Source organism: Daldinia caldariorum (assembly GCF_022478825.1).
Source record: "Daldinia caldariorum strain CBS 122874 unplaced genomic scaffold F4812scaffold_4, whole genome shotgun sequence".
NCBI lineage: Eukaryota > Fungi > Ascomycota > Sordariomycetes > Xylariales > Hypoxylaceae > Daldinia > Daldinia caldariorum.
In genome coordinates this window covers 826,987-850,223 of record NW_025953040.1, presented here as the reverse complement: position 1 = coordinate 850,223, position 23,237 = coordinate 826,987, and the positions used below count along the sequence as shown (strand labels likewise).

General features: G+C 46.1%; 9 protein-coding genes across 9 annotated transcripts; 5 read left to right on the top strand and 4 right to left on the bottom strand.

Moving 5' to 3' along the window:
• Nucleotides 1-218: 218 nt before the first annotated feature.
• Nucleotides 219-3,023, top strand: F4812DRAFT_450270 (uncharacterized protein; the record flags this gene model as incomplete). The annotated part of the gene is made up of 9 exons (XM_047936074.1): nt 219-275; nt 349-372; nt 429-544; nt 616-1,154; nt 1,258-1,392; nt 1,447-1,610; nt 1,680-2,117; nt 2,199-2,443; nt 2,540-3,023. 9 exons carry the CDS (start codon nt 219-221, stop codon nt 3,021-3,023), a joined length of 2,202 nt encoding a protein of 733 aa, XP_047792173.1.
• Nucleotides 3,024-3,274: 251 nt separating this feature from the next.
• Nucleotides 3,275-3,771, bottom strand: F4812DRAFT_457260 (uncharacterized protein; the record flags this gene model as incomplete). The annotated part of the gene is made up of 3 exons (XM_047937142.1): nt 3,275-3,353; nt 3,409-3,607; nt 3,666-3,771. 3 exons carry the CDS (start codon nt 3,769-3,771, stop codon nt 3,275-3,277), a joined length of 384 nt encoding a protein of 127 aa, XP_047792172.1.
• Nucleotides 3,772-6,181: 2,410 nt separating this feature from the next.
• Nucleotides 6,182-7,678, top strand: F4812DRAFT_305019 (uncharacterized protein). The gene has a single exon (XM_047931263.1). It carries the CDS (start codon nt 6,379-6,381, stop codon nt 7,483-7,485), a length of 1,107 nt encoding a protein of 368 aa, XP_047792171.1. The 5' UTR covers nt 6,182-6,378; the 3' UTR covers nt 7,486-7,678.
• A 2,202-nt stretch (nt 7,679-9,880) lies between these two features.
• On the top strand, nt 9,881-11,400 carry F4812DRAFT_457258 (DUF1546-domain-containing protein; the record flags this gene model as incomplete). The annotated part of the gene is made up of 2 exons (XM_047937141.1): nt 9,881-10,316; nt 10,394-11,400. 2 exons carry the CDS (start codon nt 9,881-9,883, stop codon nt 11,398-11,400), a joined length of 1,443 nt encoding a protein of 480 aa, XP_047792170.1.
• Nucleotides 11,401-11,598: 198 nt separating this feature from the next.
• On the bottom strand, nt 11,599-13,133 carry F4812DRAFT_420548 (uncharacterized protein). Its single transcript, XM_047933466.1, has 4 exons — nt 13,029-13,133; nt 12,856-12,962; nt 12,615-12,699; nt 11,599-12,402 (listed from the first exon to the last, which is right to left on the bottom strand). Exons 2-4 carry the CDS (start codon nt 12,893-12,895, stop codon nt 11,958-11,960), a joined length of 570 nt encoding a protein of 189 aa, XP_047792169.1. The 5' UTR covers nt 12,896-12,962; nt 13,029-13,133; the 3' UTR covers nt 11,599-11,957.
• Nucleotides 13,134-15,076: 1,943 nt separating this feature from the next.
• F4812DRAFT_469899 (uncharacterized protein) lies at nt 15,077-17,575 on the top strand (the record flags this gene model as incomplete). The annotated part of the gene is made up of 1 exon (XM_047938921.1): nt 15,077-17,575. The coding sequence occupies one exon, from the start codon at nt 15,077-15,079 to the stop codon at nt 17,174-17,176; it is 2,100 nt and encodes a 699-aa protein (XP_047792168.1). The 3' UTR covers nt 17,177-17,575.
• A 466-nt stretch (nt 17,576-18,041) lies between these two features.
• F4812DRAFT_420535 (uncharacterized protein) lies at nt 18,042-19,506 on the top strand (the record flags this gene model as incomplete). The annotated part of the gene is made up of 4 exons (XM_047933465.1): nt 18,042-18,146; nt 18,206-18,529; nt 18,595-19,329; nt 19,396-19,506. Coding segments are annotated over exons 2-3 (962 nt in total), but the record flags the coding sequence as incomplete, so codon positions are not given.
• F4812DRAFT_420533 (fungal-specific transcription factor domain-containing protein) lies at nt 19,485-21,583 on the bottom strand. Its single transcript, XM_047933464.1, has 4 exons — nt 21,022-21,583; nt 20,650-20,963; nt 20,455-20,585; nt 19,485-20,398 (listed from the first exon to the last, which is right to left on the bottom strand). Exons 1-4 carry the CDS (start codon nt 21,368-21,370, stop codon nt 19,666-19,668), a joined length of 1,527 nt encoding a protein of 508 aa, XP_047792166.1. The 5' UTR covers nt 21,371-21,583; the 3' UTR covers nt 19,485-19,665.
• Nucleotides 21,575-23,233, bottom strand: F4812DRAFT_420530 (S-adenosyl-L-methionine-dependent methyltransferase). Its single transcript, XM_047933463.1, has 4 exons — nt 22,844-23,233; nt 22,612-22,774; nt 22,242-22,523; nt 21,575-22,125 (listed from the first exon to the last, which is right to left on the bottom strand). The coding sequence occupies exons 1-4, from the start codon at nt 22,903-22,905 to the stop codon at nt 21,754-21,756; spliced, it is 879 nt and encodes a 292-aa protein (XP_047792165.1). The 5' UTR covers nt 22,906-23,233; the 3' UTR covers nt 21,575-21,753.
• Between the last annotated feature and the right edge of the window lie 4 nt (nt 23,234-23,237).

Below are 23,237 nucleotides of genomic sequence, written 5' to 3'. Positions count from 1 at the left end.
GGCCTTGGCTACTTGGCTTGGAGCGGCAGCGCAGTTTCGGTGTTTCCGGGACGCGAAAAAGGACGGTTCTACATCTCGTCACTGCGCGCCGAATCATTGTAATTCAGCAGAGGATGCATCATGCACGCAATCTCTTAAGGTTATCTCTTCTGCTAGTTTAGCAGAAAATCTGCCGTCCTCTCCCGTCCTCTCCTACCGCACGTTGCGCGCGACTTGATATGCCGGAAAATACTGCGGAGCTTGCGGAACGCGCGTCCCTGACCCCGAGTAAAGCGGTACGGCCTTTGATAGTCCTATCTTATTAAACAAATTTAAAGAGTTAACTATCTAACTATGAAAAATATCTAGTGCAACTATTGTCGAAGCCGAAAGGTTAGATATTATGAGGCTCATATGTTGTTTTCAATAAAACTAATTGGCCATTAAAGATTCGCTGCGATAAAACGTCTCCTTGCTCGAATTGCCAGCGATTGAGAATAACGTGCACAACAGCACCCCGTGCTGCAAGGCCAAGACGGCAACGGGTCTTGATATCATCACAATAGTAAGTCCACGCTCAAAGAGTATCAACCCTCCCAAGATAAAGTATTTCTTACCATGAAAATCATGAGCTAGTGATGATAAAATCGACGATATCAATGCAAGGCTTGATCAATTGAATCAACATATCAATACACTTGTCGCGGGTAGTACCCCATCTCAAGTATCGAGGGGCGCTGGTTCGTCTACCCGTAGCCCATCAACCCATTCAACTCGGTCGCCACTTTCGCACCATACAACAGCAAGTAACGCCGGGGCTACTCCGTCGAGTCACAATGAGTGTCAACAGAACTTTCAATTCGCAAACACCCGAATACGGGCAAGCCAGGAACAGGAAGACGAGCCAGTCGTTGAAGGACTATCGTCACTCTCCGCCAATTCAACCTTTGCCGTTGACCGTTTACGCAAAGTAGCCGGCGCTGATCGAGAGAAGGGTCATAATTTTGATACTAGGGAGCTCTTGGACAAGCTCCACCAAATTGTTAACGCAATTAAGCACAGGGAGTTATCGCCAGAACTACTACTACCACATGCATTACCCCCGGCTAGGAGTCGTGATGACTTCAAAATGCCGCCGATCGAAGCCACGGTGGCAGTCATAAGGAAAGGACAAGGTATGTGCTCACCTTGACGAATTCCTGTAATTAAATACCACGTATAAGCTGTGAATTTGAAATTATCGATGTGTACCTAGGTAGTACTGATTGTCAGTTATAGAACAGCGGAATTATATGCTTAGGTTCCTCAGCGTTGTGCTCCAGGCCGAAAGCCTCTCAGAATTGTGCCTAAAGGTGTACTTTTCCGGGGAGTATTCAGAGGCAGAGTTTATCATCATCAACACTACTTTACACTGTAGGTTTACCGGCTTTAGAATTATAAGGAGCTAAACTAAAAGGCCATGTACAGACCTATTCGGCAATATTGACCTTGAACAAGACGGACAGCTACAGCCAGGAGGCTCGCAAGAAGATTTCAAGCTGCTCTGTCGAGTAAACCTCGAAACCGCACTCTCTAGATTGTCTTTATATTTCAAGGCTACGTATGATATGGTTCTTGCGCTGATATTAGGAGTAAGTTACACCATATATCTACGTGGACTATATCTACCTACCGCCTCCCCGCTAATCTACTTTGAGCAGGCATTTTACGCGGTGGATATTGCAAGGCCATCTCTAGCATGGACGTACACAGTTGCGGCATACCATGCCTCTCATGCTCTAGGTTTCCACACTCGGGCAAAGGGCGCAGATCCAGGATCAGACGTCCCAAATAATATGGGTTTGCTCTTCTGGATAATTTTCTGCTTAGAGAAACCTCTAAGTCTACGACTCGGCCGTTGTTCGTCAATATCAGACATTGAGATAACAGTCCCACTACCGGGAAGCTCGCAAACATCTGTTTCCCCGGTCATGAGCTACTTCCATCAATCTATAAGGATTTCCATGGTCACCGCAAGGATTTACGAGAGGCTCTACAGCGAGCATTCTCTTTCTGCCCCTGATAATGTACGAGAACAAGTGGTATCCGAGTTATCGCAAGAAATGCTTGACATTCAAGATAAGTCGCGTGCTATAATTGTAAGTGCCACCTAACCTTTCTTTGGCTCTCTCTTTGAGCACCTAATGCAAACAACATGAACACTACAACTTTGCCTCTAGAAACTTCTGCTTCAAACAGAAACCGACAAATATACGCAAGATGTTATCGAATTCGTGTCGAGCTGCGACGAAGTGTACCGGCTATCAGTTTTGACACTTATACACCGAGCTGCTCCTGAACAAGTCGGCTCCGTATCCACATTCAGTGACGAGTGCATCTTTTACGCCAGAGCTGCACTAGAATACCATAAGAACCACGTCCAGTCCTTCGGGATCCCGGAACTCATTTCTGAATATGTGAACTGGTACGTGTTGGATACCTCTCTGCGCAAATTTTATTGACTACCTACCTTAGGTAGGTATATATCTGCTGTATTCTAACAACTATCTTCCTCGTTTAGGACCATCCTCTTTTCCCCATTCATCCCTTTCATTGTCTTGTTTTGCTGCGTGCTGGAGACGGGGGACGAGGGAGACTTAGCCCGAATGCAAGCTTTCGTGAGCTCCTTAGAAACCGCTAGCGAGCATTCCAGCGTCATTGCGAAGCATCATATTCTTTTCCAGGGGTTTCATAATGTGGCGGTGCGCTATAAAGAACTGAAATCGGCTTCTACCCCCGTGCAGCAGGAACAGGAGGAGCTCAGGCTGGAGATGGATAGTTTCCTAAGCGAACTGGGCTTTCAGACGCAGGCCGGATCAACCGCTGCAAATGCGACTCAGGATATGGCGTTGGAAAGGCCTTCGGGAGCGAGGTTTGGTGAGGGGGTCCAGTCAGATATGCCTAAGGAATACCAGGATGTCGAGCAGGCCCTGCGATTGCCAAGGTGGTATACCATGAACCAGCAGATTATTGGGCTGTTAGACAACGACGAGTTTCCCTTCTGATTTGGTCAATACGGATTTTATACGGTACCCTTTTAATCTCATCATGTAACTTTTATTTTTCTTATCTTCATCGAAGCCAGGCTTGGCCTTAGCTAATGTAAAAATCCATAAACTCAATTAATTCAACCCGATTGTTTCTCCACCCAACACCGAACATACCTTACATAGGAAGATGAAGAATTTACATGAGTATCTGAAAGCTTCTCAACTAATAGTAAACAATTTTCGTCTTATCCATCATCATTACCAATTCATTCCGTCGGAGTTTCGGTTGCCACCGGGCATGGCGGAGGTGAAAAAGTCGGCGTAGGGCCACAAGCCGGGTAACATCTATACAAGCATTAGAGTGACAACTAGTATCCTTGACCAGGAGGGAACTACATACCCGCCATACGTAAGGATAGCGGTAGGGGGCGATCCACAAGACCTAAGATAGTCGACACAGGCAGTTCCAGTGCTAGTGCAGGGCGAGGCAATTGACGTTGCCGACGGCAATGTCGTCGGAGCCGATGTAAGCTCAGGGCATGGCGGAGGACTCGGCTGGGACTGCGTGCACATGTCGTAGCACCGACCATACTTGATTCCTGGAGAACGTCAATTTTCCATGGCTCAATAGCGCGCAGTCATTTATAGGTTACCCACCACATCGACTAACCCCGTCTATACATCTGATGCGAGGGCAAGCAGCCTTTTCTGGCAGAGCAATAGCGGCAGCCCCGAGGGCTAAAAAGACAATATCGAACAGCATTGAGAATAGTCGATATGTGAACATTTGTTTATTGTTGTTTTACAGAAATATTGTGGTTACCTAAAACAAAGGGAGTTGTGGCCAGGTCTTTAAGTAGCCTGAGATGTTCCATCTCCATCTCGGAACATACCTACAACGTGGGTGCGCTGATACGAAGTCAGACGCCTTGGCGTATACTAATATTATAAACAGCCTCTTATCCCACTGGAAATTTATTAGTTCATCCGGTAGAGGTGGCCCCGGAACCCGGGGTGGGAAGACGCAGGATAGATCCGATATTAGAGGCGTCGAAATTAACCTAGAAAGGGGGTCACAGGCTATTGCCGTGATGTTAGCTAAGAATGGATGGATGTTGCCATAAACAACGTTATTGTACCACCTCTTAATAACACCATGTCTTTGCTTAAGCCTTACCTGCGGACCAGGTAAGGTAAGAGGTAGACTTAGTATCAAAAAGCCAAACTCGGGACCCTAGTTATATCGTGGGCATACAATGACCAGTTCGACTGCTGACATCTCTAGATGGACATATCGTGTTGACACTGAACAACTAAAATTTTGCTTGGATGTTCTATAAAAGCTTACGACGTGCGTACATTGATTGATATGCGGCGACATTAACCGGAATGTCGCATTGTGGTTTCTTCCGCACTTGGCACCGCAGCTCTCTTATATCAAACATACAACGGGGGATGTGTCGCCGCCAGCCATAGTGTGAAGGTACTTATCTTGGAGACAGATACTGGTTATGTAGACGTGTGACTTAAGAGAAGAAAATTTGGTAATATTTATAACTCTGCATCCTGCGTGCCTAGATTAAAGTATGTAATGGATGAGGGTAAGGACTTGACTAGGTACCACCTAAGGTATGGAAGTTTTCGTCCGTAGCAGGTCAGTTTGAAGTCGAGCTTTAAAGATATGTATCTTATTTGGATATCTTCATTTTTGTTCCAGAATTATTATATTGTTTTGTCAGACAGAAATGCTCAGAGCGTACTAAAATGTCGTTTCCCCTTTCGCTGTCGAGATCTCTTAACAGTTTTCCCACTATGTCGCGTCAACCATATAATTTAGTATTATCTTTCTTCAAAATACCAAGATAATTCGTAATTAGATTTTACAAACTTTGAAACGATAAAAAAAAGTTCAACAATATGATGCCGCAAGTACTGTGATCAGTGTGTTAATGACAACATAAAGCCATTTGATCTTATCATATTAATTTGATAATTGGCGACGACACAGCTCGTAGGTATTGTGTATTATCGGAATCGCTTCAACTATTAAGCGGCAGTCTAGGGGCGGTCTGGATGATAGAGGTACCTAAGTACAATCAATACCTCTGGTAGATTCGGGGTCCTGTGTGGTTTTTTTTTTTTTTTTTTAAAAAAAAAAAACTAAAAAAAAACTCAATCTTTCAATTACCTGTTATACTTTTCGACATTTTTTTCGGCACGGTATCCTCACTTTTCGTTAACAGATCGCCGAGATCCATCAGAAGAAAAATTCAAGACCTTAAAGTAAATATGAATCGACATGGATGGGATACAATCACCTTCGCCTCGTCACGCCTTAAATGCTGTCACAAGATAACATTACACATTGTAAGACCTTCTCGTTGTGACAGTTCTTAACGGTTCGGCTTGTGTTGCCTATCCTAGAGGTAGGTACTATCATATGTCCAATACCAGGTGCAGGCGTCAGATGCTGCTACATATTATGGTAGGACCTCGGACGGCTTTCACCGAACGACCAGCGTCGTTTACCGCCGCAGCTTCTCGAGCAGAGACCCCAAAACTTCCATTTCCAATAGCTTGGCAAATGCCGGTACGATGGAATTTCGTCCATAGAAATTGTTCCGATATTTCCGTCTTTACTATACTAGGGTCAGATCAAATAAGAATTAACCCTTTACGTTCTGTAAAAATTCTAAGCAGCCAAGGGGAGACACGTCTCGTTATTCTTCCTCTGCGTTGGCCCACGCGAGAAGCACTATGAGATCATGCGGGGAATGCATCTTTCATCGTCCATCGTCTAAAGTGGCAACGGACTTTCTCTAGTGCGCACATAGGCATGACAGCTCCAGTCTAGGTAGCTTGGCCTGTCTGCTAAGCATTTATGATAGGCGTCTTGTAAGTGCGTAATAGGCCTCCCATCCCGCTCAACCCACACTGCCCCCTGCAAATAACGGAGAGCTGTAATCCTGGTTGACATCACCTCTTATGCAATCCTCTGAAAAGCTTTTTGGGATTCACGACAGCTATTCGTTACATCTCTAGATCTGGACAACAGCATTGGCAAACATAGAATATCTGAGGATATCGCCAACCAGTGAACATCGGGTTGCTGCAGGACATACGTCGAGGCGCAGTTCTGCGTAATAACAGTAATAACACCCTACCAGCTTACATGCGACCCTTTGGGAGGTCTCCTAGTGTTAATAAGGTACATAATACATCACCTGTCTGCGTCGTGGTGGCTTTTAAAAGTCGCACATCACTGCGTTGGACTTGTAACTTACGGCTTGCTTTCCTTCGAAATTGGTACTTAACGACCACCACCATCTTCAAATATTGCGCATAAAACCTTATTGCGCAAACGCCAACCATGTCGTCCCGATCGCGCAACCATCACAGTCGCCATGACGATCCCTATGTCTTTGACGACCCGTACCGCCATTCAACTTCGCCTATCAACAGCACCGGCTATGAGTATGTTGGTACTGAAGAAGTTTCCAACGCTTCTAGATCTCATCGCGGCCGGTCCCCAATTCCTCAACCACGTCGACGGCACAGTCCTAAGGGGCATTCTAGAACCACTAGCCCTCCTCCACACTCAAGACACGACAGAGATTATACTACACCACCAAAATCTGACCGACGCCCATCACCCCCCAGAGCATCCCGACATACCTCACCACCTCGCAGCAGTGGGAAGGCCTCCCGAAGTAACCACCATGAAGATCAAAAACCCCCTCAACGACCAGGTGTTGAACGCACCAAATCTCTAGGCCAGAAAAGTTTGAAATTCCTTAGTGAAGCAGCTGCATTATACGCTGCAACACAAGGCGGACCAGGAGGCCGAGACCGCTCGCAGAGTCACGACCGCTCTCGCCGTAGCTCTCATTACGATTCAGAATCAAGACATTGCCATCATCATCGCCACCACTCTCCTAGTCGCTCCCCGTCGCCGCATAGGAGACGTTCACGAGCATATAGCGATGACCCTCCGCGCAGGCATCGGAGACACAGATCTCCGTCCGTGAGCGACGAATCAGATTATGAGCCCGATCGAGGGCGGCGCCACCGGCGATCCCGGGCCCGTTCGTACACCCCGAGCCTGTCACCGTCCCCTCCGCGACACCGAGGCCGTAAATCCAAATCGGTGTCGTCTAGCTTCAGGTCCTCTAAGGTCCCCGACGAAGCTGCTTCCGATAGGTGGCAGATGGCTGCCCGCGCTGCTCTCGAAGCGGCTGGCCTCACTGCCTTCAGACTCCGCAAGGAGCCGGGCAGCTGGACGGGGGATAAAGGCGCCAAGGTAGCTACAGCTGCTTTGGGTGCGGCGGCGATCGATGCTTTTATCGACAAGGACCCAAGACAGACGAAGTCGAAGGGTGTCAAAGGATTCGCTGAAAATACCATTAGCAGCATGATTGCGTCCAAAATAATGGGCGTCAAGAGTCCAAACAAGCGCAGGGCCAGATCGAGGTTCTGATGCGTGATCGAATTGGCCAATTTCACCTTTGGTGGGTGTATCTCTTATTACTGTATTGGTTTGGTTAACTAGGTCAATGTTGTTTGGATGTTTCGAGACCGTCTAGACGAATCGGCGGTGAAGGGAACTGTGAGATTATGGATGAGAGAAACTTAACGACGTTATAACAATACTTTCCTCGAGAGGCAACGATTTAGACGGATAGCATGCAAGGTGTTAGGAGTTAGATAATCGACTTTGCTAGCATAAGGCTATATACAAGGTTCCTTATATTCCAATAGAGAGTTATAAATGTCCCTCGTTGATTTTTTGTCTGACACTGCGTTCCACATAAATGATTTGAAAGTGTCTTGCATTTGCCTCCATGTTTTCCCTGGTATTTGCCGATGTGTTCTATTACACTGCCAGTGAACCATACTTCGTCTGATATGTCATTGGCCCCGAAGGTGGGACGAAAGACAAGGGACACAATCGACCTTGAAGCAAGGTCCCCAGGCTACATGAGCCTTCGCAGACGCTCTATGAGACCTTACTCTCTGAGGTACCTCTATAAATGCAAGAAGTCTCATTTCAACATATGGAATCCGCGATCACTGATTATCTGGGTATTGACTGAATTAGGTTACTCATTCGATGACTATTCCACAGTGATCAGCCTTCCACTTGGCTGCTCTACGCAGGCGGAACTTCTATGCCTATAACCAAAAGGAATATATCGGTTTCCGCATCGTGGATATAGATGTCGAGTACATCGAACGTCGACGCTTGTTCTACTTTTAGTCAGTTCTGCTGCCCTTCGCATAGGTTATGACCGATACCCGGTTACGTTTGGGATCAGCAGAAGACCCTAACAGCATGACACAGCAAGCAAGTTTAACGGGTGAACGAGGCAATGACGGAAGCCTATGTTGAGCATGACTATTCAGGCGAACGCTTGCTTGTCGTAATTATAGGGGAATCCCAGTGTTTCTTGCGAATTGCCATACAGACTTTCTGCTGGGTAATGCTGGGTAAATTTGGACGGGGAGTAGCCAAGTAAGGAGGAACGGAGTGATAGGAGTACCTAGGAAAGAAGACATCGGACTTCAGATCACAGGGTAGTTCAGCGGCGTTTATTTATTGAACACAGCCATGAATCCACATATTGTATTTCTTAATTTGATCTACGTCTGGTTTTCGGCCCATGACTTTCTAGTGGTATCCAGTTCATCCATTGCTTCATCTACACGACACGACCATAATTAATGGGCCGGCAATGTTTGGCGTACCTAAAAAATACCGGCAATACTGAATAATATTTTATACTCGCAGTAGGGGAAGCAGGAGGATATATTGAGGGCTGAAGTAAGCCTCAGGTATAGTTACAGAAAAATATCATTTTTTTTTCTTTAACCGAAAGTTTCCGTCTTGTTTACTTTATAAGTTGTTCATTAGAGGCTGATCATCATTGATGACATCGACGGGGATGACAAAGCTCGTAGATGTGTTGGTACATTTACAGGTATGTAAATCGATTGGTTAGTGGAGTGCCCTCTAGGTACAGTGCCCTGCTGTAGGACAGGTAGGTAGGAGGTACCTAGGTACCTAACCTTATTGGAGGTGTCTGAACTACCTTGGTCCTAAAGTTCCTTATTAACTTTCATCACAGTTGCTCACAAGCATTGACAAGCATCAACAATTCATAGTTTCGAAATTCGTGCAGCCTTGTCCACTTCATCTGCCTTGATTTCATCAACCCTCTCCTCTGCTTAGTGCTACGCAATACGCAAGCATAGTGAATATTCCTTTATCTCCTCTCTCCTCTTGCGAGATTGTCGCAAAATAAATATCTGATTGGCTCTAATTCAGCCACTGGTCGTTAGTTGTGGGGTCGCAACCTCGTCGTCATCGAGGCTGATCTATTATTGTCCGGCGCATCGAGCGCGTTTCTGGTACCAATTTTTAGTTTCGCGCGGCGCATATATCGTTGGGAATCAGATTCAAGCTATTTACAAATTTCGCGTTGGAAATTCAATCAAAAAATTACGTTGAAGTCGTTGCTAAATAGTCGGATTATTACTCTGATTTACTGGAACTTGGAAGACCACACCGCATCTCATCGTCTAGAGGTAGAAAGCAGCGTGCTGGCTATCAAGCAAGATTGACCGCTTGTATACCCGAGAAACTACCTAATATAAGGGTTTATCTTCTCTCCTGGGTTTCACGCTTTTACTCCTAGGGGTCGCTTCCCTACCATCAGCCAATCTCACCCCAATCCGTCCAGGCGCAGAGCGCCCTATCCTAAAACTAGGTACCGGCAACACAAGTTATCCATTAACTTCTCAGTCAGGCTGTACGATCATATCATCTGGAATCTTCACCTAACAGAAATCTCCTGGTGCATCCATCAGCTATAATGTCGGCAAATAGAGACGCCCGTGGTTCTGCTCAAGATGCTTCAAGCAAGCCGCCTACCCAGGATCAAAGACTTCTTTGGAACCAAGAAAGCGTTAGAGATGTCGCAGAATCAGTCGGTATCCTCAAACTAAGCGATGAAGGACTACGCACTCTCTCCCAGGACGTTGAGTACCGCGTTGGCCAAGTCATCGTCGAGGCCCTTCGATTTATGCGACTTGCAAAACGTACCACATTAACTGTTCAGGATGTGTCGCAGGCGCTACGAGTATTGGACGTTGAGCCATTGTATGGCTATGATTCTTCACGAGCGCTCAGGTACGGCGAGGCTAGTTTGGGTCCCCAGGCCTTATTTTACGTAGAAGATGAAGAGGTCGACTTTGAAAAGCTGATCAATGCACCGCTACCAAAAATTCCTAGAGACACCACCTTCACAAGTAAGTTCGACCTATGCCAGAAGATTTTACGAGTGCTTTGTAATAGATATCGATAAATACTAACCACGTTCCTACAGAGCATTGGCTAGCTGTTGAAGGTGTGCAGCCTAACTCCTTAGAAAATCCTACGACGGCGGAGTCGCGGGCGCAAGACCTTCTATCTAAAGGGCCTGGTGCCAACCCTGCCCTTGCCGCTCTCTCTGGCCAGGATAATCCTCACTTCAAGCCTTCGGTGAAGCACACCCTGTCGCAGGAACTGATCTTATACTTCGAGAAGATTCAAGCCGCTCTGATGGACGATAGTCCAGACATTGAAGTGCAACGATTACGCGAAGCTGCCTTAGAGTCCGTGTCTTCCGAACCAAGCATACATCAGCTCGTTCCGTACTTCGTCAACTTCATCTCCACTCAGGTCACACATCATCTAGACGACATCTTCGTCCTGCGGCAGATGATGGAACTCACCAACGCCCTAATCAGCAACGACCACCTTTTCCTCTCGCCATATGCTAGCCCACTGTGTGCGCCTGTGCTCACATGCATATTGGGCCGTAAGATTGGCTCCGAGAATGGCGTGGACGCACTTAAGGAGCAATACAGTCTCAGAGAGTTTGCGGCTACTCTGGTCGGACAGATTGCTCGAAAATACTCCGAGACCAACAAGATGCTTCGTCCGAAGCTCGTCCGCACGTGTCTCAAAAGCTTCCTTAATCCATCACTCCCGCCAGCTGTGTGGTATGGTGCGGTATGCGGCCTCGGTGCGGCGGGTGGCGCCGATGTTGTCAAGGTCCTTTTACTGCGAAATCTCAAGGAATTCGAGACGTCGATGCTCATCCCATTACGCCAGAAAAATGAACAGATTCCTAGCGCAGAATTCGAGGCTTTAGTTGGTGTTATTATTAAGGTCATCCAACTACTATCGGAAGATAATCTCCCTATTACGAATGGCATGAACGGATTCTCTACCGAAAACGAGGCTAGCCAGATCAAGGCATTTTTGGGTGACACCATTGGCGAGCGCATCGTGGCCTTGGGCGATCACAAGCTGAACCAGGCGATCTTGGACGCACGCGACTTTCAGTAGAATAGTCACTTTCGGTAGAATAGTTCCCGCTGGCGATTTTAAAGAATGGTACAAACAGAGGTTCAGTTTCTCGGTGGTATTACGCTGCAGTACAGATTTTGGGGATCAGGTGTCTGGATTGATACCCTCATTAAGAGGTGAATGGCGTTTTGGGCACTGCTTATCTTGGGTCGGCGGAGATTGTAACTTGCAGCACTGTTTAGGTTGCCAGTAAAACAAGTAGTTAATCTATATCAATATCTCTTAACATGCGACTAGTAAATATTGCCAAGCAGATCATGCAGACAAAGGGAATATTCATATTGTATTCCAGGTGACATGCGCATATGAACTGATTCGTACAGGTTTCTTCTAACCTATCAGGTCTAATCGCTCCGTTAACGGACGAATGACCAATTGGACCTGGTGATTGATCTCTTCGTAGTCTACATCATCCAATACAGCCCCCTCCTGCTCCCCCCCAATTCGAAGCCATCAACCTGTTGTCAATACCAGTATACTCTCCCCCTCCCCCTCCCCCATCGTCTTGCCTTAATCCTCGTATCAAACAAGATCGATCATAGCAGGAAAACAGCACCCAGAGTAGCGAGTACGCTAACGCCCAAGACGACGTAGCTCGTCTTCTCGATAGTCTCCTTCTTGAAGCCGTAGGCGAGGTCCCAGGTGAGATGGCGGACGCCGTTGGCGAAGTGGAAGAAGAAGGGCCAGGCGGCGATGGTCTTGAGGCCGGCGAAGGCGAGAGGGGGCAGGGAGGCGGCGGCTTCGGCCAGGGTGGCGGATTCGATGTGCCAGCCGGTGAGGGGGGCGACAAGGTAGGCGATCGAGAAGGAGTAGAGGGAGACGCTGAGGGTCTGGCCCGTGATACGGGTCCAGATCGAGGCGCCGAACCACGTCTGGGTGTAGTCGTAGGCTGTTAGGTGGGGGGCTACGGGCCGCTCGCGTCGTTGCGCCGCGAGGAGCGATTGGGCGTCGTTCTCGGAGAGCTTCTGGGTGGATGCGGCTCTATATCGCCAGGGCGGTTAGCATAAATTCCATGCTCGTAAGACAGTCTTGCTTATATCCTCGGTCGAATGCTAACGAATTGATCCCTCTCAACTACTTCGACCATGCGACTTCGGAGCCGTAATCTGCTGTAGGTAGGGTGTACTGGTTTGCGCAGAACGTGGGAGGCAGTTGGTGGGGTACAAATAAAACTCGGAATAGGCAGAGATTACCTGATCTGTAGGCTCGCGGCATTCGATGTCATAGCAAGGCGAGGGAGGTTCTCCAAGAAGAGGGCATTGGGCTTCTTAACGGCAACTGCTTGGGCGACTTCGAATTAATAAACTTGATCTATGACGTCCTTCTACAAAGGACAAATTGGAAAGTGATCGCATTCCACGGCTACACCTGAATATTGACCCCATATGAAGTATAGCTGAGGGAGCTGGCAGAGCTAGGATGGTGGTATAGTACCTTGCCGTAGAGCCCGGAGGCCGAGTCCTGATGCGTTCATCGTTCCGAGATATTAAGATATTGCTATGCGACAGTAATTCTCCAACTCGCTATGGATTCGAACAGTGCTAGAGGATCATAATTGTAAGGATGTGTTGCCGTTATTATGGAGAAGCTTAGATCGCTATGCTTACCAGTAGAGCCACGTTCGACAGAGAACCAGAGACAAGAGTTGATGCCCTCACCAGAACGTTTACTTATAGCAAAAGGGTTGAATTGAATGGATAATTGATTCTCGGAATGAGGAAAGTCTAAAGTCAATTCCAATGCGGCCAATCCCACGTCTATCCTCGGCTCTTAGTTTGGCCAATCAAATGACATATGATCTATGATGACCACAGCAGCTACTAAATGGAAGTACCTAGGTATCGAAGTAGCGAAGTACCAAAATGCCAAAGTACAAAAAACAAAGTGCCTCAAATTCTTGAGCCACAATACACGTGACTGAGAGGTCCGTGCACACAAATGTCCTGCAAAGTAAAATTCATCGCGAAGTTAAAAGCGGCTCTTTTCCTTTCTCTTTCTTTTTCTTTCTTTCTCAGATAGCACAGAGCATCCGGACTGCTGATATCTTTCAAACTTTGGGATATTGCGCAATGGTCGTAGCGGTTTCTTACCGCCATGGATGTCTCTCAGAGTGAATATTCTTGGGAAAGAAGGATCCGTCGTTAATCTCGGCCTCGAGTTGCTCTCCGTCTCGATGTCGTTTCATTTTGAGATCTACATAGACATTTCTACGTCGTTCACCGTTAATAGTTTCACTACAAATAAAGAGCAGTTTAAGTCATACTCCCAGAACCTACTATATTCTCTGCTTAGTGAATTCTAATGGCGTCTGATCATGATTATCTGGTTACATATCTGTGTACCTAATATATTAAACCTTGCCTAGGTAGGTTGAAGTACGTTATCTACCTAACTCTCTGTCTATGCTGCACCAGTAATGGGATAGTACCTACTACATGGTAAGATACAAACATGGCAAAATAGTTCCTTCTCTAATTAGTAAGTTACGAGTTTTGCCAGGCCAAATTTACCTACCTAAGTAGGTACCTACCTCCTAAGAATACCTATGTTTCCAAAAACCCTCTAGAGTCCGTACTAACACTATTGAGTACTACCTGTCCAGGTAGTTGCTTCCTCCTGGATGGCAGCTACGCAGAGATAAGCAAGCAAGGTAAGTGTTTTCCGTTACGATTATCACCACCGTAGTTGCCTTGCCGTCTTGCCGCGGTAGCCTATCCGTTGCATTAGTTGCCAAGGCATTCGCAAAGGAACGTGAAGTATCTCCGTACTACAAAGTACGTTACAACATTTTTCGACCAATTCAACTTTTCTTCCTTGAACAATCCGTTCTAGTATCTACAACTTGAATTCCAATACCACATCCAGGGTTTGGCTGTGATTCATTCTGCTTCCTTCAATTTCCACTGTGGCAGACTGGCAGTTGCAGTTGCAGTTGCAGTTTGCAGTTGTGCTCATAATTCTTTCCAATTCTCCAGTTCTCTTCCAAAGGCGTAAGACCTGAGGCGTCATCACCACTTTTTCTACTGCTAATACCTTGGTATTTACGCTCCTTGAATTCTAGCTAGTTGAATATCAAGTGTACTGCAACAGGAACTTATCCGTTCCTTAGTGGTATCAAGCTTTCAGCTATCGACTTTCTCTACAAGTTAACCTTTATCCCCTTGCCATTCACATTTCCTAATTATCATTTCAACTATCCATTGGGAACTGCCAGGGCTCAGTTCAACATTCCGCTCATCCTATTCTTCCGGCATACCGTCTGCTGTCATCCCCAATACAGGACTACATTAGCCTTCAGGGCGTCCTAGCCAATATTTCAGGTGAGTTCTAGATTATACATTTGTCAATATTTATACCCTCACATTCTCTCCAATTTCAATGTTCCGAACATGCAAATATCACTCTGTCACTCCTACATGTTATCTAGGTACCTACCTAGGTACCTATTCCTCCATCCCTTTCCAACGTATTATTCTATTTTTACTAACTTGTATAGGCGTTATCGCACCGCCTCCTACTACCCATTTGCAGAAGAGTCAAAACCACCTTGGATCATCCCTTTCCTTCGGCAATAAAGGTGATACAAAAAGAAACATTTGTTCCCTTCAGAACTAATAACTTCCGGCTGAGGCTGTTCTAAACAGTTGATAAAACTATGGATAACAAACCTGTTTCTCGGGGCAATAACCCGACTCTTGTCTCATCATGGGCAAATGTTGTAAAAAACCAGAATCAGGATGACAACGCGAATGAGATGGTCCATGGCACTCCTCTGGGTAATGCCCGTATGTCATTTAAACCTAAAGGTACCTACAAGAAACCCAACACTCAACCAGGCCAGCGTGACCATTCAATGACGCTACCGATCCACCCCGGTCAGTCTTTGGTATCTACCCCGGCTACTTTCAAAGGACAATACCTTCAACAGGTCCAAGCTACGAGGCAGCAAGTAAATCAGAAGTTTGACTTGGAACATGGCGCGGTTCAACTCAAAGATGTTCAGGATACACCCAGCCTTAATCTTGAACTTGCTTCTATGAAAGCAACGGTCTCGACACTACAAGAGGATTTGTCTCGCAAGAATGGGGATTTGATCCAAGCAAGAGCAGCGCTAGCTAGCAAAGATATGCAGATCAAAGATCTCCAGGATGCTGTTGAAATGCTGAAGGAGAATATACGCTCCATTAACGCTGCTGCCCAGACAGGCGAAGATAAGGATGAGTTGATTGCGAAACTTGAGTGCGAAAATGCCGAGTTACGAGACTCCATCCATACTGGAATTATTTCCATCAGTCAAGTCTACGGACCTGGCAGTGATCAAGCCTTTATTCATATGGCGGCAAATCAAACAGGAGACTCTTGGTCCACTCCGAAAAACAGCGCAAATGGCCGTCAGGATTATCAGAATTCTGGACAGACAATGCGTGTGCAATCGCCATCCCACCCCCAGCAGGCATTAAAGCAGGTTAATGGTGCACATCACGGACAGCCTATGCGCCCAACAGCTAATAGTAAGAAGCCTGAAGTTCAAAAAGAGAACAAAAGTTCCAAACACGCACACCAACTTTCTAATGTGCGCAATCGTTCTAATAAGGACGGTCACCAGACCGTCACTACAACTCACCTACCCACGAGCCAAATTGGAAATTCTCTAAAAGACGTCAGCTCTCCCATCGATGCAACTCAGCATATAGAAGTTAGTGAGCCTTTGAAAAAAGCTGAGCAGGTTGTCGAAAGTGCCAAGGACCTTATACAGAATCAATCAGAAACCGCTGGAGATTCACATGGACTTAGCAAAACTGACCCTTCTGTCAATACAAATAATTGTACTGAGGTCAGCCACAGCTCCGTCCAAAAGGACAATGAATCGATTTCAGATTCCAAGACCCTATCCGACAATGATCCTTCCGTTGTCGGACGTTCCTCTACTCCAGCTAATGACAATAAAGTTAATGACTTGATTCATACTGCCACCGACGAGACTTCAACCTCCGATACTGAGACCAATAACGAAACTTGCGATCTGAAAGAAAGCGAGGATAAAACTAATGGAGACCTCGGTGCTGAAGAGGTTAGTGGCAAGTACCGCTCTAAGGGGATACAAGAATCAGTAAACATCATGGATGGCGCACCTTTGGTTGATGAAGTAGACGAACATCTAAAAAGCACGGATCCTCAAGCACACGATCAACCTGTTCAAATTGGAACCGGATTAGTCTTTTTGAAACCCCTGAGTCATAGGATAGAAGAAGGTCGTACTGAACATAGTGATGACGTATCTTCACCGCCGGCCAATTCGAAAGGTCCTGCAGTCCTCCCGGCTAAAGAAAGTGAACACCCGGCTGAAAATCTCGAAGAGAACGACGGATGGGTGGACGTTGCAGCCAAGAGCAAGATGAACAAGCAGTCTAAGAGTAAGGTCAAGGGTAATCCCAAGAAGAGCCCCACGCCCTCAGAGAATGGGAAATCGGGCGGAGAACAGAAACTTGCACAAAAGCCCGTACCGAAAGAAAAGGGCATCCCAGCAACTCTACAGAAGCGCAGAGGTAAGAAGAATCCGGGCGGCACAATTATCGGATCGAATTCTATCTTCTCTCGCGCAGCCAAGGAGCAACCAGATGAAGGCGAAGTTGCAATCAAAGAAATTTCCATGGATACCAAACAATCAAAGACCATCTCACCCAACCCTCCTACGCCTCCTCTTAGCTGGGCTGATGAAGTTGAAGAAGAAGAAGAAGCGCGGCGTAAGTGTTGAAGATTCCAGCATGCTTATGGATTGGCTGTTTCAAAGGAATCATATGAAGAAAGTTCCATTGAGCATAGTGGATTAATTTCGCGGTATCATTTGGTTTAGGGTTGGATCAAAGGACTCCAATCTGCCTTCGGTCAGATGGACTAGGCTTGTTTTACTATGTAATTAGTGATACCTACCCGACTTCAAGCAAGGTTGGCATTTTGTTCGTTGTATTTACACTTCGTTAATTCTACGATTACTTTTAATATTTGTTTCTATGCACAACTCAAAAAACTCCCCGCGGGAGCTAATGACCTTTGTTTAAGTGTTTTAGAGGTACCTAATCTGATCCAATGCGTTCTTCAATACACATAGATATAATTTAACATTGAACGTCAACTAACTTGTCCCTCGTCGTAAATAATACATTATATTGATATTGATAAGATTCAATTATTACCCGTTTCGCGCTTCCTCTCAGCCTGAGATTTACTCCAGGTTATATCACAGCCCGGCTTGGCATTTCTGTTGTCTTATTTGGGTTAGCTCATATGTACCGCTGTTATGTCGATCTGGTGGAAATCCACAGATCTCGTTTCTTGGCATATTTATTATCCTATTTAGGTTAGGCGCCGTGCTTCACGATGGTGACGAGAGCTACTACGAAGGTACGTAGCAGACATTATTGTATGAGGTTGCGAGAGGTGACGGGAGGTTTTTTTTCTTATAAATAACTTCGTCTAGCTCTTTAATGGAATTGTATTCAATGAAACTTTTTAATTGTCTTCGTTGTGGCACGAGCATCTTGTTCTCCACGGAATAGCAACATCTGAGATACCTAGGAGGTAGATAATCCTTGATATATAGATCTTTGCATTTAGATCATCGTCTGTCATTGATTCCTTGGGCATCTACTTGCTTCACTCGGGCTATCTAGAACTACCTTAGGTTAGGTACCCAGGTGCCTTTAAGATGGCAGCTGGAGAACCTAGTAAGAATCCTACAACACTACCTAATCATCGGCAATACCACTAACAAGATTCAACCCAGTCTTATACAGCTTGTACGTCTATGCTCCCGACAAAGCGGCAGCGATATTTTTCGCGATTGCTTATGCCATTTCGGCCATATTTCATATATGGCAATGCTTGTTAGTATACTCGTTCAACTCGAATCCGATCGATTTCCAATACCTAACCGTAATAGTCGTTATGGAGCTTTCAAGTTAATCGGTCTGCATCCCCTCTGTGCAGTATTATTCGCTATCGGCTATGCGTTGCGTGAATATGGCGCCTATAACTACATGTATAGCGTGGCCACGAAAACTCCCTTGATCATGTTTATCCTTAGCCAGATATTCATTTTCGTATGCCCGTAAGTTTTGGCTCTCGTTGACACATCGTCTCTGGCTGGCTTTTAATCCAACGATATTACCACAGCCCGCTTCTGGAACTTGCCAACTACCATGTCCTGGGTCGTATATTTTCGTACGTGCCTTGGTGTGCACCTCTTCCCCCGGCTAGGGTTCTGACTATATTCGGTGGTCTCATGGGACTTGTCGAATTGCTGAATTCCTTGGGTGTATCACTGTCTTCGAATCCGTCGTCCTCGAGCTCAACGCAATCTCTTGGGAGTAACTTGACGATAGTGGCTCTCGTGATCCAGCTCTTCCTCATCTTCATATTCGTTTGCCTTGCCGGTATTTTCCATCGGCGATGCTTGAGGGCAAATGTGCAAGTTAGAGGTGTTAAGATTCTCCTTTATACCTTATACGCGAGCATGGCCTTGATACTCGTGCGCTGCATTTACCGACTGGTGGAGCATACGGGGAACACGAACGTGGACCTCGACAACATCGAGGCGCTCAGGAACTTGAGCCCCATCTTGCGTTACGAGGCTTTCTTCTACGTGTTCGAGGCGACCCTTATGCTCATCAACTCTATCCTCTGGAACGTGTGGAACCCCGGCCGTTTCCTGCCGAAGGAACCCCATATCTATCTTTCGCGTGACGGGACTGAAGTTCGTGGGGAAGAGGAATCGGATGACCGACCGCTCCTGGCCAAGATTCTGGGCCACTCAATGCTATTCGGCGCCTTTTTCCGTAAGAAGAAGCAGACCCGAGAATTCGAAGAACTCTCCGAATATCCAGGTGCTGAGCGTTCTAGGTAGTTGCTCTTCTCGGCTAGCTTGATTAGCCTACGCAAGCATCTTTGACGTCAAATCTGATTTGAGTGTCTTACACTGAGAAGATGTTATTTAGGGGCTGTTGCGATTATAATATTCTACCATAGCTGGCTTATGGTGTGACTGGGAGCAAGGTAACTACGGTTCTTGGGTTAGGTGATAGAAACGATTAGCTTAATAATTATTGTTTGCATCTATGGAGGCGTACATAAAGATTTGTTGGGTATATAGATTAGTTAGGACTCAAATGATTCTAATCATCCGTAGTTCAGTATATGGAGTAACTAAATATACCCATCTGATCTCTTTGGATATCTTACTAACCCTTAGTGTATTGCCATAGGAGAAGGGGGCAGCTCGCCGGTATCAACTGCGATCTGCATCGTAAAAATGTATGGCTTACTAAAGCAAGCATCCCAGCGACTCTCACCTGAGTCCCAAAACGATTCAAGCACCTGCTTAGCTGTCAATGGGACCGAGGTACCAAGATTGCGACTGAGATCCGGCAGTTGCTTTATAACGAATGCGCGCATCGCCAAGTCGCCGTGAACAGCATACACTCCCAGTACGATCAGCGGCCAAACCATAAATCTTTCAGTCTTTGGAGATGATAGTCCATTGCTTATGAGAACCTGCAAAAGCTTTCCTTGTGTAGCGCAATACGCGCTTAGTTCACATGTCACGGGCAGAATCGAAACACTCTGCAGGGACAGGATAAGGTAAATCACCACGGCGGCTTGATGTATCCTTCCAATAAGCACCCAGTCTTCCGGTGAGCGTCTAGAATCGGCCCACTGTTCGGGTGAGAAATCTTGGACGCGCTGTAGGATTGTATTTGCTTCTTGTGAGAGTTCTTCGGTTGTGGTGTTGGTGTACTGCGTAGCACACATCCGGAGATGGTTAACCCTGATGATATCGGAAAAAAGGGGTAAAGGGCACATGTGATAAGGAGACATCTCTTTTCTAAATTGTTTCAATAGGAAGTTAGCTGTCTCGGGTTCTGAGCCTATAGTTAGTAGATCTGATGCAGGACAAGTTGTGTTCCCCATCACAGCAAGACTTTTCAAGGTTAGTACCATATTCATCCATCTATGGTGACTATTGAGGCTACGTACACCCAGAGGCAGCGTAATAACGGCTTCAAAACTCTAGATCTGGTCGTCGCTTCGAAGCCGCCACGCTGCATGATTAATCCGTACAGTCCCTCGAGGTGGCATCTCCAGTTAAGGGATGTGCCGAGTTGAACCTAGCAGGATATAGTTAGTGTCGCATGCTACTAACATAGAATATACCGGATTATTAATACTCACGTCGACAAGAAGAAGCGTCAATATTCCGCCGATAACGGTATCGCCGTGGCGCCTATCTTCCTTGTCGAGGTGATCTCTAAGAGAGCGGATGGAAAGGCCCCAGTAAGAATAAAACTTCTCGGTTAACCGCCTGGACTCGGGGTTGCCCCTCATTCGGTTGATTTGATGGCCTAGTATCATACAGATCATTCCAAGCCGTAGATAATCAGGGGCCCAAGAAGCCCTCCGAACGTGTTTGGCGGAAAGAGGGTATATATGAGGATTATCCCCAAGTTCACAGAGGGGGAGTAGACCTTGGTATATGCAAGAATTAACTAACCAAATCAGGTCAGTCCCTCACATGTACAGTTATTTAATGGGAGATTAACTTGCAGTACTCAATACACTCTGCTATGTCATATGTTTCGGTCCCTATATTGAATAGCGAAATAGGAATATTGTCATTTAACACTGCTTTGCTGGATAGCTTCGTAATGGTTTTAGTGCTTTTAGTGGTTTCGCTGGCAGCCTCTTTAGAAGATGATTTCTTCCGTCCTCGACCCCGAGATACGACTTTCCCGGGCGGGAGCCACTTAAATTTTACTGGCTTCACATCACCGTATCCTGGGCATTCAATCCCCGATGTGGAACATCTCCGACAGGCGGGTTCAGTGAAATCGCATACCAGACAGCGCCGGCGGCACTCCCAGCAGTGTCGCTTGCTTCGCGGTTTGCTTTCCATCCTAGCGTACCTAATGGCTTAAGAGGTGGCGCCCCGTCATTCAAATTTTTAGGGGAGCGTAAAGGGGCATAAAACGCCAATTCTGGCCTTGAGTTGAGAAGGAACTCATATTCTACGCCCCATCATGGACGTCAAGGTACTTGGCAGTTAAAGAAAATAAGACATCAATAAAAATAAAATAGATGTAGACATTGAGATTTTTTTGGGAAATTGTTCTGCCTTGGACTGAATATGTCAGCTCCTTATGCACGGACTTTTATGTCGGAGATATCGCTGGCCCTATTCCTACATGTCTATTAACTCCGAACCCCTTTTCATATTTATCTAGCTTCATTCCCAGCGTTTTCAGCTCGTAACTCATTTCAAATGTTTTATCTTTTATCTTACAAGACGAAGTTTGATGTTACATTTTCCGTGCCATTTTTTTGCCTCGAATCTCTCAGTTTCCAAACACTGAACATGTCAGTGCCCTTCCCACACTCATACGATCGCGCTGGTTTAAAGTAGTCCACTCTTCGAAATGGCCCCTCCAGGTTCCCATCGTCTTCTTCTATTGAACTCTCGTGGATAATTCCATCGCCTCCCTCGGCCAACGTGTTCCAGTACACCCCTTTCACTCCCCAAGGCGGACCGAGAGCTTTTAAATTCTTATATAAAGGAAACTCGAGGCAAGCAAGTACCCCGGTCGGGGAGATCAGCTCACACATGCGACTTGCCCAGTCCTTTCGTAAATCAGGTGGGAGAGAACATAAGAACTAGCATATATATGTCAGCATCAGCATTTCTTTTTTCTTTTTCTTTTTTCGACGAACAGTCCAAGTTGTCACTTGCTCGTTAGATCATGAACTCCACCCTAGAGTAATCAACTTACAGTATAATCATAAATGAGATCGAAACCTTTGAAATCTTCGATCGCTATCTCCTTTTCCCATTCAGTTTCGAAGAAGTTGCCTTGAATAAATTTTACACTACCTCGGCATTCAATTGGTAGGCTCGCCGCCGTGGGAGAACCGAAGTTATAGTCGGATGGTTCGCGGAATTCGGCTGTCGCATTGGCTTCCGCTATTCCGACTGCCACATCTGAGATTTCTAAGCCGTATACGTCGAAACCATGGAGGGCTAGCATAACAACATCGTACCCTATCCCACAGCCCTACTCCCCTCAAAGTTTTATATGGGTCAGTGGAATGAACCGCATTGTAGGAGTATCTCACTATACGCTTATGACTTAATTAACTTACGGGGACGAGGGCAACTGGCCGACGATCAGGAGAAAATTTTAATGTTTTGAGTCGCGACTCGATCCAGTCGATGAGAGCCGGCGAGGGACCTTCACGGTCCAAGAAATGGCTCTTATCACTATTCCAAAGAACACTCCACCTTGAGCTTGAGTTACTTCGTGAACTTTAGAACTACGTTAGTATGGATTGCGACGTTGAAATTTGATTTGATTTGATACATGTAGGTACGTACCGGTTGATGAAATGAGAAATCAGTTGAGCAGTAAGTGGTGGTTGTTGGGGCGACGCATCCATATTGTTATTGTTTTTAAGTGGATGAATTACCCCCAAGCTAAGGTAAAAAGCAAGATACAACTACCAACCTAGCTTCCTATAAGAAATTAAGGTGCCTGGATAGGTCCTTGTATCGACAGAAAGGTGAGTGGTGCTATTTTTGAATATTTTTTGAAGGAAAGACAAATTAGTGACGCTAAAGCCCCCACTAAGAAATTCAATATCATGTTAGATCGTATCTTAGCACAGACTGATTCGTGTGTTGATCGATAATACCCACTGGGAACAGTGCTCTTCGTGAATAAATACTTTTCTGCCATTTTTTGTTTGTGATCAACTAGTCTTACGTATGT